Raw genomic sequence first — 14,853 nt, 5'->3', positions numbered from 1 at the left:
GAGAGAGAGTCGGGGTACATGATGCACTCAGGGACTCCTGCCAAGGAAGGAGAGTTGCAGACTCCCTAAACAGCCTTCTTCCCACCACTCCAAAAACTGCTCTGCAGACTCCTGTTCTTTTTAAGCTCCTTTAATTTTGACTTCCCATGTCTGAGGGTCCACTAGAAAGCTTGAATTGTGCTGCTCCCTCTTGCAGTGGGATGTTTGTTTGCTCTCCAAGGGCCCCTGAAGGATGTAGCTAAATGAACCTGTGTTGTTGATTTCCCACAGTCAGTCAGTGAATAGCCCCCCAGTGCTGCAGGACAGGGAAGGCTTAATTAAGGGAAGATTGCTGGCCTGAGATAGTTTGTCTATGTGCAGACCCTGCTTCTGAGAGTAGCAGAATACTGGATGGGATGCCTGGGATATCTCTCAGAGCTGCTGTGCAAAGGCCTTTGCAGGGAGGAGGAGAATGCTATAAATTGATGGATATTACAGAAATTAGAGCTTTGGGCTAGCATCTGGAGAAGTGAAGGGAAAACCATGGCTGACACCTTGGTTTTGTGAAGTGAGTAAGAAAACAGAGTAAGTTGGGCTGGTGCAGTGGGAAGTAAATGTTGGTGAGCTTGAGAGCTGAATGGGGCTTTCTCCCCAGTATGCTGATTTCCTCTGCAGTGTTTTGTACTGCAGGTGAATACAGGCCGGAACAGGCTGCATTCACCTCCAGGTGTGGTACAAGTTGCTTTCCTCTTCTTGTTACTCTGTTACTGAAGTGTACCCTGAGAAGAGCATGTTGTTTGTGTGCCGCTGCTCCTCATGTTCTTCATTCCCTGTTAATGACCCATCTTGGAAAGTCTTGTTCTTTTCCTAGCAGTCAGGATTGGCATGGTTCAGCCAGCCTCGGGCAGTAGTGACCGGGCACTGCAGGAATGTATGGGATGTTTAAATGTGATCCTGTTTGCAGCACTCACTGTGCTGCTTGGAAACACGCTGAAAGCTGTCAGTGCTGAAAGCACAGCACACTGCCCAGTGAGCAGTTAATTATAGGCCTAACCATGTCTGTGTGGTTGGACAGATAGTTTCTTGGGCTTTGGGGTTTTTTTGCACAAGACCTCACTGCTTTTATGGTTTTGTGGCATCTGTGGCCACTTCTCTGTGCCACAGTCCACTGCCCTCTGACTTTTGCAGATCAAGCTGAAGAGCTTGTCATGCTGAGAGCTGTCAGGAGTCCTTGGCCTTGTGGTTTTGGCTCGAAGTAGGACACAAGATATGTCCCTGTACACACACTCAGCAGTTCTGCTCTCCAGGGTGGCAAGAAAATATTGGCTTTGTGGTCTTAATGGTATTGTTAATCCTTTCCGGATTGCCAGCGCTCTGCGGGCAGAGCAGCCTCAGGAGCAGTGGGATGGGCTGGCATTTGCAGAGCTGGGAGTTCATTGCTGATGTGCAGTGTCACAGCTCTTCACTAGAGGACAGCATTACACATGGCAAAGTAATTCTGGGAGAGATTTCTTGCGGATTTTCTGTGCCAAGAGTAAGCTGGGGTGGAGGTTACAGTAATTTGCTGGAAGTCAGGAGGGAGGTTTAATGGTGTGGCTTAAATCAATGTCTGGAAACCTTGTCTCCTAAACCTTGTCTGAAGGGTGATACCACCTGCCTTGCTGCTGCATGCACCCTGGTCGGGGCGGGGGGGGGGGGTTGTACAGGCTTCTTGATAGGTAGCACAGGGAGAGAAGGAAGAATAGTAAATTTATAAAAGGGAAATGTTTGCATATCAAAACTGTTGTAGCAAGTGAAGGGTTGCCTGGCAGGGAAGGTATGGGAGGAAAGCAAGGAGACAGAGGGATGGGGGATAAGTGTGCACTGGGTGATGGGCCTTACAGGAGAGAGAAAATAAAAGATGCTTTGAATAAACAAACACTGCTCAAGTGCTACTGTTTGTGCCTGCTCTGATGTTGGAGATCTCTGCAGAGGGCAGAACTGCTGTTCTGTCCTATCAGGGCTCCATCAGCCATCTCTGCATGCAAGGGACAGAGGCTCCTACAGAGCAAGGAGTGTGAAGTGGAAGATAAGGAGGCTGGGTTGGGCAAGAAGAAGGGAGCTGCAGCTTTTGTGACAACCTTTGTGCAAGTGGGGGTTTGGCCCTTTCTGTTGGGCATCACGTGCTCTTGCAGGGCAGCCACCAGCTTGGGCACTGCTCTTCATGCTGCTTGTGTTTGGTTGGGCCTTAATTATGATTTCATTATTTATTGAATTAAGGTTTTATTCCTTAGGGGAAGCTGACTGTGACCAACATGTGAGTTAAGCTGTGGCAGGATTCTTGCTTACCTTGTTGATGAGGCAGAGAAAGCTGATGAATATCCAGGTGTAAGAGAAGGACAGAAGCAGCCTCTCAGTGAGGCCCTGGCAGGAAGCACACTTGGTTCACAAAGCTGTGATAACTGATAGTACCAGTCAAGCCACAGGATCCAGTAGCTATGAGAGATTTCACCTGCCCTTGGCAGTACCAGATGACAAAGCTCATCCCACCTCTCACTACCTTGCAGCTGTGACCTCCAGGGCCTTCCTGTAGTGCTGTCAGTGTTCCAGAGGCTGGGAGGACTGCAGCACCCCTGAGCAAGATTGATGGTCTCTATTCTCTCAATTCCTGCTCACTTATTTAAAGGGAAGCAAATGTGAAGCTGCTCTGGCCTTGCAGAAGAGATCAGGTAAGTGTAGAGAACTTTCACTCTCACTGCTCCCTTTGTCATCTTTGCTTCTCTGCTTGGGAGTAACTACTTTTCCTGAGTGTGCTATCCTGGTGACACTGGCTTGGCTGGGCCTGGAATATACCAGTGACCTAAGGAAAGAGAGCCACCTGCCTTCTATTGGATAGCCAGTTCCTGTAAGTGCAAGATTGATAAGTGAAGAAAATGCCATGGTAGCTGGAAATGTGGAAGCTCTCTTATTCCCAGGATTTTTTTTTTTGCAGACCCCTTGAAAGACAAAGGATGTTGCATTTGCTCAGGGTTCTCTTCCTGCAGAAGGGAGCTCTGATTCCTGCCTATATTGTTTTACTTGGAGTACTTGCTAGAGTTCCACTTTATCTGTCCTGCCTCATGCCACTAGTATCTGAGAATGCCCTTAGGATTCCTTCAGTGACCACTCCCCAACAGTCCAGGCTGCTCCCAAGTGCCAGACTTACCACATCAGAGCTGGGAAGAAAGGAAGGAACAAAACATGCGGCTGACTCCCCTTACAGAGTGGGGTGGGGGGGGAAAGGGGGGTTTGTTCCCACATTTTCTGTGCTACTTTGGCCAGCAGCTTGTCCCTTTTCAGCAGTGGCAACCTTGGCTTTGACAGGAGATGAGGATGACATCCCACCGTGCGCCTGGGAATCCACAGCAGTCATAGCACAGTTATTTCCACTTGTAATTAGCTGTGGGGCTCTGCCTCTGACTACAATTGATCTTGCCCATGTCACGCCTTTTCATAAGCTGCTCTTCAGGTTAGCCAGTGCCCATCAGCCAGTGCCCATCAGCCTCCTCTGCTGCCCACATGCAATTCCTTTGTTCCAAGGTCAGGAGCAGAGACTCGTTTTGGCCCTGTTTGCCTTTTTAACCTGTTCTGCTTTTTGTCACTTCCCTGCTGCTTTGTTACTATAATCCCCATCTTGCCCATCTCTCCTGTTCTGTGTCCCGTGTATCTGCCGCAGAGCCAAGTGAGTCTGTGGAATAGCGCAGTTCCTGGGACTCTGGGAATGTTTTATTTCATCTGGGGAATTTCCAGCTGCCCTGCTGGTCTATCTCACTTTGAGGCTGACATTCAGAAGAGCCCATAAGAGAAAGGAAAACTGTTTAAGACTGGACAGTGCAGTGAGTGGCCCCAGAAATGGCATCTGTCCAGAGCAAGGAAGGAGTTTGTTTCCTGGGACATCTGGCCTCTTGCATGAAGGGGGCAGTCTTCTTGTAGCCAGGGCTGAGTTGTTCCGTAACCACAGCTGCTAAAGCAGTTGGAGCATTTCTGGCAATGCCTGTACTTCGTCAAGAGAGCATTTAAGGAAGTTGAGTTGCGGAAGTTCACCGAGCCGGGTGCCTCACCAGCACAGCTCCAAGGAGTGGATCCCTCCCGGAGGGACGGTGGGTGTTTGTGCCCACCAGCGCCCCGGCCATCGCCAGCCTTCCTCTGGGTGACCTTGGGTGAGGCTCTGCTTGCCTGGAGAGCTGTTGATTTACAATGCAGATTCATCGCTCCTCGCCTGCCTGTCCCTGCCCCTCCTAAATTGGGCTGGGATATAAGAGGTTGTTTGCTCTCTGATGCCAACAGTGGCCATGGCAGAACGCCCTGCCACGTGAGAGGCAGAGATAGAGGAGAGGGGGCTAAGGAGGAGTGAACTCTGCAGTTGCTCCTGCTTCTGGTAGCTGAGGAGCACATTGGCAGGACCATGTCTGTGCTGAACCCTGTCCTGCAGCCCACGGAGGTGAAGAACTACTTGTGCAAGGGCGATCGCTTCATCAGATGGGATGATGTGAGTACTGGGGTGTTCCTCTCCTAGGCTGTGCCTGTGGTAGCAGGGAGACACTGGTTAGGTCATAGTTTGTGGGGAGGCTGGGAGCCTGTGTTCAGTGAGGTATCCCACCTGATGGCAGAGATCTCCGGACAGGGAGAGGGAACTGGGAAGAAATGGAAAGCTGAGGACTGAAGTTAAGGGGTTGTTGTGTGTGTGTGTGTAAGGGGTTGGGGACATTTTTTTTCCATCTTGTGGAGGATGGAAACAAATGGAGTGAGTGTGCACTGGGTCTGTGTGAGCAGCCCCTGATGTAAGACACAAGGTCCAGCCCTCAGGAAGGGGGTCGCTACTGGGAGTCTCTGTGGGGTGAGATGCAAATGCCACATTTGGACTTTCTGGAGGAGCATGAGGGGTAGGATCTACTCCAGAGCAAAGAGCACACATTGCACTTTTCAGATAGAGATGAAATCAGGCTCCAAGTTGCTTCCTCTTATGGCCCTGTTGCCTGAGTGGATCGGGGGTGAGCCATGGCCTCCCACGCCTGCCCAGCCCCTGGGTCTGGGAATGACTGAACAGCAAAGGGCCCGTGCTTTAACAGGGCTGAAGCCTCAGGGTGCTGCAGCAATCTGCTGCTCTCTCCAGCTCATTGTCCTCTATACCTTCAAAACAGCTGCTTTGCAGTCACTGCCTTTCTGTGTGAGTGGAAGAAAGTGTAGAGCAGCAGCAGTTCATTGAAATGTAAGAGTTCCCCTCCTCACTTTCTAAGGAGGCAAAGGAGTGCTTACCTGAGCGTCCACAAACCTGAGGAGGAGGAGAGCAGCTGCCCATCTGTGCTGTCTGGAGATGGACTGTCTGCTGTTGAGCATGGATGTTGACAAAAGGGGGAAAGGCAGATTATGGTTATTCACAAGGGTCTGCGGAGATGGTTCATGTAGTTTTGCAAATGAGATGATCAGAAGGAGCCTGCAGCGGCAGTGCAGGAGGGAGTAGCACTTTTCTGGGTGTGAAGCTGGAATAGAGTGTTAAGTCCCAAAGGTGCATGTGGGGGAGTGGATCACCTGTGTGCAACATCAGCGGGGTGGTCCAGCGGCACTGAGAATGAGAGCAGTGTACTGTGCAGCTGGCAGGAAGGATGGATGTGAGGAACAGGAGCTGGAATATGGCTGCCAGTTCCCCTGTTAGCAGTAGATAAACAGGAGAATGACACTGGGGTACAGTGAAAAGCACAGCCTTCCTCTTTCCTGTGGGCCTAATGCCTGCAGAGTGCACTTGGGGCTTCTTAAAATTTGAAATCTGCTTTCTCAGAATAACAGTAGCCAAATTTGTCTAAAATTGCTGATGACTTTCTGTTCAGTCCTTGGGGACCATTCTCCCAAGAATTGGAAGCTGTTAAGTACTTCACTGGGTATTCCTGGGTTAGGTTCCCCTGAAAACAAAGGTGAGTCAGTTGGGCTTCCAAGACCCACCAAGTGTTTATTTCCTGTTGTAGCTGTTGATTAGTGAGCTCAATTCCCATCTGGATCTTTCCTTAAGGTTTATATATTTGTAAATATTTCTAAGTGGTTGCCTCAACTAAGTAGTTTACAAGCTTGATTTCCACCAATAAAAAAAGGCTTCTCCATGAGTGGGCTGTTCTGGTCACATTGCTCCATCACATTGGGCTTTCCTAATCCATGGTTAGAATAGGCTGCAGAGGATGATGGTGAGAGCTCCAGATTGCAGGGCTGCTGCACTTCAGAATTCCTGAGTGTTGAGTTTTTTGTATCTTTCAATTGACATGACTGTAGTGTTGGTAACAGTTTTGAACTCCCTCCTGGATAAGTGAGGCAAAGGAGTTAAGGAAGATCAGACTGGCCTCTTACATCACTGTTCAGCTTGAGACTGAACTAGGGCCTTCCAGCAAAAAAAAACAAACCCATGCTTTTTCTACAGAGCCCTCACCTTGTCCAGCTTTGGTAAGACAGTGTCTAGAGGAGAGAACAATGGGTCCCTGGCAGGCAGGACTGTTCTGACCTGTCCTATGGAGTTAGTTGCAGGACCCTAGGGTAAGGAGCAGTGCTGCAGTGCTTTGTTCAGCATCCAGCAAGCTGGGGCTCCTAAGCAGACTGAAGAGGTGAAATTCTGCTACATGGGTGGCAGCTGAGTTAAAGAACCAACTGGGAACCCTGTCAGAACCCCAGGCAGGGCACAAGGCAGTAGCTGACCTCTTGAGTAGTGCAGATGGGTATGGGTTTGGCTCTGTGCTGCCTCTGAATCTTCATAGTAGAGTCAAAATTGTTCCTATCTCTGAAAGATGATGGATTACAGGATCTTAGCAGACAGTGTTTGCCTTTTGCCCCATGGTGAGAAGCAGCCAGGTTGGCTGCCTGACCATCTTCTGTAGGATTGTCCATTTCCCTTGCTGCCAGGAGTTGCACCCCCTGGCAGGCCTGGCCCTGCCTAGGAGTCTGGCTTGCAGCAGCTTCCTTGCAGCCTCAGCTTGCCCTCCAGAAAGCTGCTTTGTGGGAGATAAGGGTAATCTAGAACATGGCACAATCCTCTGTGGTGGTACAGTGGGGCCTGTTCTGCTTTCCATAGCCATGTGTGCAGGGAGCAGCCAAGAGCTCTGGGAACATGGACAGGGTGCTGGGCAGGCCAGTGCTGGCCCTGGCACAGCAGGAGGAAGACAGGAGGCAGTAAAAGGACCACATACAATGTGCTGTGCAATAAGCACTTTACTGCAAATATTGTCTATGGAAATGGAGGTCCCTCCAAATATAGATACACTCTAGAGTGAAGTATGAGTTGAGTAAAAAACTGAAGAATCTGAGGCCAACAGACAAGCACAGCTTCCAGATTTCATTACTGGTTTCATATTAGCAATGATGTGTTTCAGCTTTCTGAATTGAATCTGGAGCCTTCCCAGAAATGGCTGTGTGGGGTTCAGGACCAACCCCAAATGATTTCATTTCTGCATAGCTGCTTCTTTCTATGGTCAGTGTAGAGATAGTCTGTGGAGTTTCAGAATCCCCATCTAAAGCAGCATAATGATGCTGCATTGATGCATCCCCTCCTTGAAGCCTTCCTGACAAGGAGCCCAGAAAATCTGCATGAACACCTGGATAGGAGATGCCATGGATAAATGGTTTCTCTGAGCTTGTAGAATGGAGCAGGTCAAAGAAGACTTTTCAAATGAAACAATTGAATCTCCAGATACTTTATCTCAGTTCTTTGTGTAGAAAGCTCCAAGAGAGCTATTCTTGTTAAATGCACAGGTTAGGTGAGACTCAGGATTCAGCTTCCAGAGCCTCACAGGCGTCGCTGTGGAGATGTCCTAAAATCCTTGGGCTTGTTTTCATAAATCCCAGAGGGTGTTCCCCTGCCTGGGTCTGTATTTGAACTGGGGACCTCGTGTCCCAGTATGTTTTCTCTGAATCACCCAAGGTGCCAACATTCTTTCTTTTGTTGTTTTTCTGTCAGGAAACATCAAGTGCTTCTCCTGTGATTCTCCGGGTGGATCCCCAAGGCTTTTATGTGTACTGGACTTATCAGAGCACGGTAAGTGCTGAGGCTGCACAACTCAGGCTCCAACCAGCCAGGTCAGGTTTGTGTGAGATGACAACACTGCAAGTGCTTGAGTCCTGCACTTGGGAGCAAACTGCCACACTCATTCCTCTTAGCAGGGACATCCCACCAAGGAATGAGAGCTGGTCAGTGGCAGGCTGGTTTTCACAGCACCAGGAAAGTGCAAGAACTGAAGGTGTGTGTGTGGCCTTTCTGTGCCTTTCACACTTTCACCTTTTTTGACTCCTGCAAAGCTCATTGTGTCCTTCAAAGGACTTCATGGAGAGCAGTTGTGCTGATATCCCTGTCACCCAGCAAGATACAGGATTCTCCTAATCTGTACAGTGGGGCCATTAACTGACTCATTGGGGTTTTAGACATTTTAATTAAAAAGTAAGTGACCATAGGGCCTACATGGAGTCTGGAGAACTGTGCTCAGTTTGCAGACTTCTGGAGCAAAGCACAAGATGCCAGCTGCTGGAGGAGAGGGAGGGACAACACATGGAGGAAAGAGAATTCAGTTCCTCACTGATGAGTACATCAAATGATGGAGAGGGAGGTGGAAGGCTGGGCTTACTTCTGCTTTCCAGAGTAGGCTGTGGTTCAGCTCTACTTCCGCTGCCTGACCTACATGCCATGGTAGAGTCAGACAGTCCTGCACAGGCCCTGGCCAGGGACCTGGTGGGTTTGGGTGAGCTCTGCCTTTCCAGGGATTCTGCCCAGTGCTAGGTGGGACCAGGCACTGCCACAGCCACATCCCCTGAGAACAGTGTCACAATGCTGGGGACTGCCACACCCCTTGATGTCTCTGTCACTCCTGTTCTGCTTTAAGGTCCACTTGGGCAGTAGAATATCTGCTCTAAGGGTGCCAGCAGGAAGAAGTGGAGCACAAAGTGAGGCAAGGGGAGCTGGTGTCACCATGGAAAGGGAGATGCTTCACTGGGATACCTGGGCAAGGGGCTGGGGGAAGGAAGCATAGCTGCCACAAGGAAAGCCAGACTGGAAAGGGTCTCACATTCCTGAAAAATTCTGTTGGTTAGCAGCTAAAGTAAACTGAACTGCTTTTGCACTAGGGACTCAAAAAGGAGTGGGATTAGGAGTAAAATTACTTCCCTCTTAACAATAAAATGGGGATACAGCCAGATGATATGGCATCCCCATTGTCCTGTGATGTGATCTTGGAAAATACTATTATCTGCTGCAACAAGTATAATTTGTTCTCCAGATCCATGGTGAGAAGAAAAATTAGTAACAGAGGAAGGAAATTCAGGTTGGACATTAAAAGAACAAACAAGACAGCAAGCCAGTAGTGAGGACACGGAGGGGCTGCCTGGGGAAGGCTGTGCGGTGTCCTCTGTTGGAATGGCTTCCCTCCCTGCCTTGTTCCTGCTGGGAGAGCTCTTCCACAGAGAAAGACACCAAGCCAAACCTGATTTACAGCTTCTGGGGGCTCTGTCATGGAGTGCTTTCCTTCCTCCTTTGTCTTTCCTCATTTTCCTTGTCCTCCTGTTTGTAGGAAAGAGAAATTCTGGATATCACCAGCATCCGAGACACCCGAGCAGGGCGATTTGCCAAAATGCCCAAGGTGAGGCCACAGCTTCTTTCTGTCCTGTGTTTCAGTGGAAAGGCAGGGCTGCCTGAGGTTTTGGTGGGCTCAGGCAGTTTGTCCTGGATTTCTGTAGGAAGAAGCCAGAGGGGATCTAATCTCCTTACATCACAAATATGTAAATACAGAAAAGCTATCTTGACTCTTGTCCCTGACCTCCCAGGGGTCTCTTCCAGACTATGGTAGATGGGCTCATTGGAAGGAATATGTCAGAAAGCCAGGAAAACCAATTCCCCTTCCAAGTGCCCTGCTGCACTGGTAAGTCCTGCTGGATCTGATGCTCCTGCACTGAGACACTAGAGCTGCTCCTGTGTAAGGATACACAGGATACCACAAACCCAGAGTTACAGTGCCATTCCAACAGTGTGTGCTGGGTTTTTCCCTTTAAAGGGAAGAAAATGCATTTTCAGAAAAACTGGTTTGTATTTTTTCCCCCCATACATTTTTACATTTGCATGTGATCAGGGCTTTGTTCTCGATTTGTTGTTTCTCGAACAAATAATTGAAGCTTCTTGCAGCCCTTGTTAGGACTTTGTTTGTGGGACTTTGTTTGTTTTTAGCTTTTCCATGTATGGAAAAGGCAAGCAGAAAACTGCAGTAAAGCACAAAGGTGGAAAAGGGACCAAAGAAGTAAAGCTGATGAGCCATGTGATGACATAGGTGACTCTCTAAGGCAAAAGGGAAAGGTTTTGCAATATCTCCTGAGCCTCAAGCAGCCTTTTGCATAAGTTGTGTGGCTGTTTTCTCAATCTGCTCTGAAAATGTCTGTTCAGAGCTCCCCAAGACTAATATTTCACAAAATACCATGAAAAGGTGGGTGCTAAAGACACAGCAGAGCTCAAGAACAGCACCCATCATAAAAATCATATTTCCTTCAGAGAAACTGCCCTTTTCCTTAGAAGCTCACTAGAATGGAACATACTTCAGTTTTCAATGAGCCTAAAACTTTGCCAGCAACTTGTCTTGTGGGAATTGTGCTTTAAAAATGCTGTCAGAGTTGGGTTTTCATTTGAGAGAATGAAATATTTGGGGCTATTTGAGCTGGTGCTGCAATCCCGATGGGACACCCTAAGAGGCTGACTTAAAGGAGAGGTATGAGATACTCTTTTCTAGGGTGTTAAACTTTGAGAAATAACCTACTGACAAAATGAATTGATCTTTGATATAGAAAATAGATTGCTGGGGGAAGTACTGAGGCCATGGCTGGATGTCCTGGTGGTAACAGGAGGCTGGAGAAACATGTCCTAGATTTTAAGAATTAGTTAAGGAAGACTAATTGGAGAGTACCAGGAGAAGACAGTTTGCCAGTGGTACAGAGTTATCCAGGGTAATAAAATCAGGCTGCTTTGTAGGAAGACCTTGAATTGCTGATTGCATGATCTAATGAGTGATACATTTTATACAGATAAAATCAGGCAATGAACACAGAAAAAATTCCTCATCCTTCTGTAATAACAGGCCCTGAGTTGACTGTTGCTACTCAGAAAACATCGTGGGTGTATGGTAAAATATCAATGTAGTGTTCAGCAGTATTTGCCTCCTAGAAGTAAATTGTATGTTAGGGATTATAAGGAAATCATTAGGAAGTTGTGCTATTGTGTACACCCCAAATGGATCCATATTTATGTGCAATTCTAGTGTACTCTTAAAGGTAGTGAGAACTGGAAAAGATTTGGAAGAGCAGCAAGATTAACAAAGGAATGAAGTGGTTGTTGGGGGCAGAGCATCTGAGTAGGAGGGACTGTATTCTGGCAGAAGGAGTAAGGTGAATGGGATGAGGGGTGCTGTAATATCAGCAGTTGAATGGAGAACGGGAAGTGCTTACTCAGGGTTTGAAGCAGTTACTCAGGGTTTCTTCCAGTGCAGGATCTCCATCTAAGGTGGAATTTTCCAGAGATAGGAGTGGCAAAAGCCGGAGGTGCTGCTGCTGGTGTCCCACCTCAGATCACCTTGCCATTGGTAATGCTTCCTGCCCAGTCATGGAAATCTGAGTATAAAAAGTCAGTACAAGGAGGAAATGCCCTTAGGGGGTTATTAAATGTGAGATAATGCCTCTGGGTTGGGAAGCTGCTGAATCCTAGATTGCTGGGAGCTGCAGGAATGTGTCACAGAAGTGCCAGTGTGTATACCCTGTTCCAGCACTTTTCCCTAGGCACATGGATGGAGCTGTTCTGTTCTAGTTGTTGCAACAGGCCAGGGGATTTTAGAGCCACGGGAATTGGCTGCAGCTCATTTTGAAGAACAACGAAGCAAAGGTCAAGCACTGACTGATTTATTAAGTATTCTCAGTGGGCAGAAGCGATGCACTTGATGACAACCTTTGCTGTGAAAATCCCAAGTGCTTTTTGAATTCTGCATTTTACAGAGACTCATTTGAACTCCTTATTTCAGGGAGTTTTCTGGAATTTTGTGATAACATGTAGTAAAATGCACTAGATTGGCTCCTTATCCATCTTTTCCTTGTGGATCCTGGAAGGCCTTACGATGGCATTGAAGGGGTGTTGAACCAAGATGTGCCATCTGGGTCTGGAAGATTGTTACTTACACAAAGCTCTGCTATCCTTGATGCCCCTGGCTTAAAGCCCTCAGGGCTGTGTGCATTTGGCTGTCCTGAGAGCAGAAGTTCACAAAGGAATGCAGAAAGCAGGGAAAAATTCTTCACATGAACCACCACACCCTCCACATGGGGCAGCTGTGTCTGGGCTGTTGTTACAAAAGGCATTAATATAAAAAACTGGTGTGGTGAAGCAAATAAAAATCTGTTTAGAGGTGGAAGAATGAACATGGGTGCTGCCCTGTTACAAAATAGTGGCTTGGAATGGTTGTAGAATAGAACTGTTGGAATTAATACTAAGAGTTAACTTGTTTCGCTGCCTGAAGGTGAAGAAGAAATGAGCCATCTGCCTTATTTAGGACAAGGAGAGCAGGATCACAGCTGTAGGAAGAACTGTGGATGGCACACAATAAAAGGAACACCCTTTCTCCTTCCCTGCAAGTGATGCCCCCAGTCAATCCACAGCTGCTCTGAGGCAAAGCTTGTGGCCTAGTTTTCCTACTGGATTGTGATTGAAGGAAGTCCAGAGGAAGGAGAGTGCTGTATGGAGACCATCTGTGCCACTGCTTTCCACAGCAAGGGGCTGGGCAGGTTTGGGCTGTGGCTCAAAGGTGTAACCTGCTCTCAGTTTTCCAGTCCCATGGCACTGAGAAGTCTCCCTGGGAGGGGGTGGGTCACTGTGGGTGTTGCGAGTTCCCTGCTTTCAGTAGCACTTTGCCACTACTACCTGCTGGGAGGTTTGGGGTTTTTCTTTGTAACCTCTACACACAGCAAGAATAATAACACCAAAGCAGCCACGTGGAAAACCACTACAGAAGAGACCTGCTGCCTTGTGCCCTGCCAGCGCAGGTCACAGCTGGAACCCCCTCCATGGTTAGGGAGCAGGTAGTGCCCAGTGCAGTGTGAAAAGGGACTCACCAAGGGCTGCCAGCCGTAGGAGCAGCCTCCAAATGGAAATGGCCCTTGCCTGTCTTCCCCAGTCCTCGCCTCACCACAGAGCAGAATCTTCCCCGGCCCCTCCTACGCAGGGCTCCCCTGCTCACCCGCCCCTGCGACGTTCTTTGAGAGCGGCTTCGGGTTTCTGCCGTGACTTTTCTTCGCGGACTTTTTTTATTTTCACATGGGGCAGAGCGAACTTTGGCGTGTGTTTTAGAGAATAATAAAGATAAGAATGAGCAGTGCCTTTGAACAGCAAGGAGACAAAACTAGAAAACTATTGACTGTAGTTAAGCAGTGTGCAGATACAGATCAGGCTGTTATTTACAATCAGGTCTGTGTTTTCTTTTCAGTAATGAGGAACGATAAGCGCTTTTCCATTTGTGGGGCTTCTTGTGGTTTCTTTTTTAAGGCACCAACACCCTGGCATGCTGACAGAGAATCTAATAATAATAATAAAGGCCAAAATACATGATGTTTTAGGCCAAAATACATGATGTTTAGGACTTCTGGGCTATTGGCTGTGTCTTAGGGTTTGTTTAGATGTTTCAGGAGGCATTGGCTTTGAGACAGGCATATCTTTTAATAAAAACGAAAGCTGTATTTTCTGATTGTCACCATTATAAACCAGCTTCATCCTCTGTCTACATTCTGTTGGTCTTGAACCTGGAGCTACAGCCTGAACTGTACATGTACTGGAAGAAAAGGATACCAAACCATTTCACTCATCATGTTTTGAGATGATAAACTTGAAGCCAGTGGTAATGTTCAGGAATCATGCAGAACAATCACAGTGCCCTTGGAGCTGAGCTGTGGCTGTGAGCCCCAGGCTGTAAACATTGTGGGTGGTCAGTGGTTCTGCTGCAGCACAGGGGATGACCAGCTCTGGCATTGGGATAAAGCTGAACTAAGTCTAAATTCCGGCTTTCCAACTGGAGAGCAATCATATGGAGCCCGATGGAGGCACCAGTCTGTGAGCCTGCAAGAGAGAGGCAGGTACAAGCCTGTGTCTGGCAAAGGATTAAAAGTGGTGGAGCAGGAGCTGAGCAAGGAAATGGGCACATGTGCGTTATGACCTTTGCCATGCTGGGCTCTCCTGCTTCTGCCATCGTTGTGCAGAGAGTTCCGGGGCCACATGTTCTCCTCTGTCCCTGGCAGTGCGTCCCTGCTGGATTGCAGAACACTGTGGGCTATTCTGTGCCTAGGAATCTGAGCTGCTGCATTTTCCAGTTCCTTTAGGTAAAACACTGAGGGCTGAGAGTGCTTCACTGTGGATTTTTGTCTGCCTGTGTCCCTGAGATGCTTGGCACAAGGACAGGTTGGCCCTCCCCATCCCACAGCCAATATCTCCAGCGTGGAACAGCAAGGTTAATGGGGACAGGAGTGTTACCTCCAGAGTCAAAGGCATTCCCCAAATATCTTGGGGCTTCCTTTTTCCCTTCTGGCAACCGAAGAAGAGCTCTCTTCTCCAAAAGAGAAGATTTGTTGTCCTAGTGCCACAGGAGACAGCTCTGTCCAGACACAGAGACACAACAGGTCCTGCAGTCAGTCGGCTCTGCCCCTTCTCAAGCAGAGAAAGGACTGTCCCCCTCTGTCCTGTGTCTCTCTGACTCTTTGTTTATATTTGCATGAGAATTTGCTTCTCTCTGGACTATGGATCTCTGTACAGCTGAGGATTTTAGGGAAATCAGGAGGGTGGGACATGAAACTCCAGCTGACTCCATATTTCAGCCACTCTGCTTGTAG

At 48.2% G+C, this 14,853-nt stretch overlaps 1 protein-coding gene across 3 annotated transcripts in view; it reads left to right on the top strand.

The window, feature by feature from the left end:
- PLCB2 (phospholipase C beta 2) overlaps positions 1–14,853 on the top strand; it is a 42,022-nt gene that overhangs the window by 1,771 nt on the left and 25,398 nt on the right. The window contains exons 2-4 of one of the 3 annotated variants that reach the window (XM_050974708.1): positions 2,526–2,687; positions 7,928–8,005; positions 9,528–9,596. In XM_050974708.1, the coding sequence (XP_050830665.1) occupies positions 9,588–9,596 (9 nt within the window). In that variant the 5' untranslated portion in view covers positions 2,526–2,687; positions 7,928–8,005; positions 9,528–9,587. Of the gene's footprint in view, positions 1–2,525; positions 2,688–3,819; positions 4,487–7,927; positions 8,006–9,527; positions 9,597–14,853 lie in introns of those variants that run through there. The other 2 variants (XM_018922139.3, XM_050974707.1) reach the window with 2 other exon arrangements.

The sequence above is a fragment of the Serinus canaria genome, chromosome 5 (assembly GCF_022539315.1).
Source record: "Serinus canaria isolate serCan28SL12 chromosome 5, serCan2020, whole genome shotgun sequence".
In the NCBI taxonomy this organism is placed as follows: Eukaryota; Metazoa; Chordata; class Aves; order Passeriformes; family Fringillidae; genus Serinus; species Serinus canaria.
Note: the sequence above shows the minus strand (reverse complement) of the source record. Positions and strands in the feature narration are given on the sequence as shown.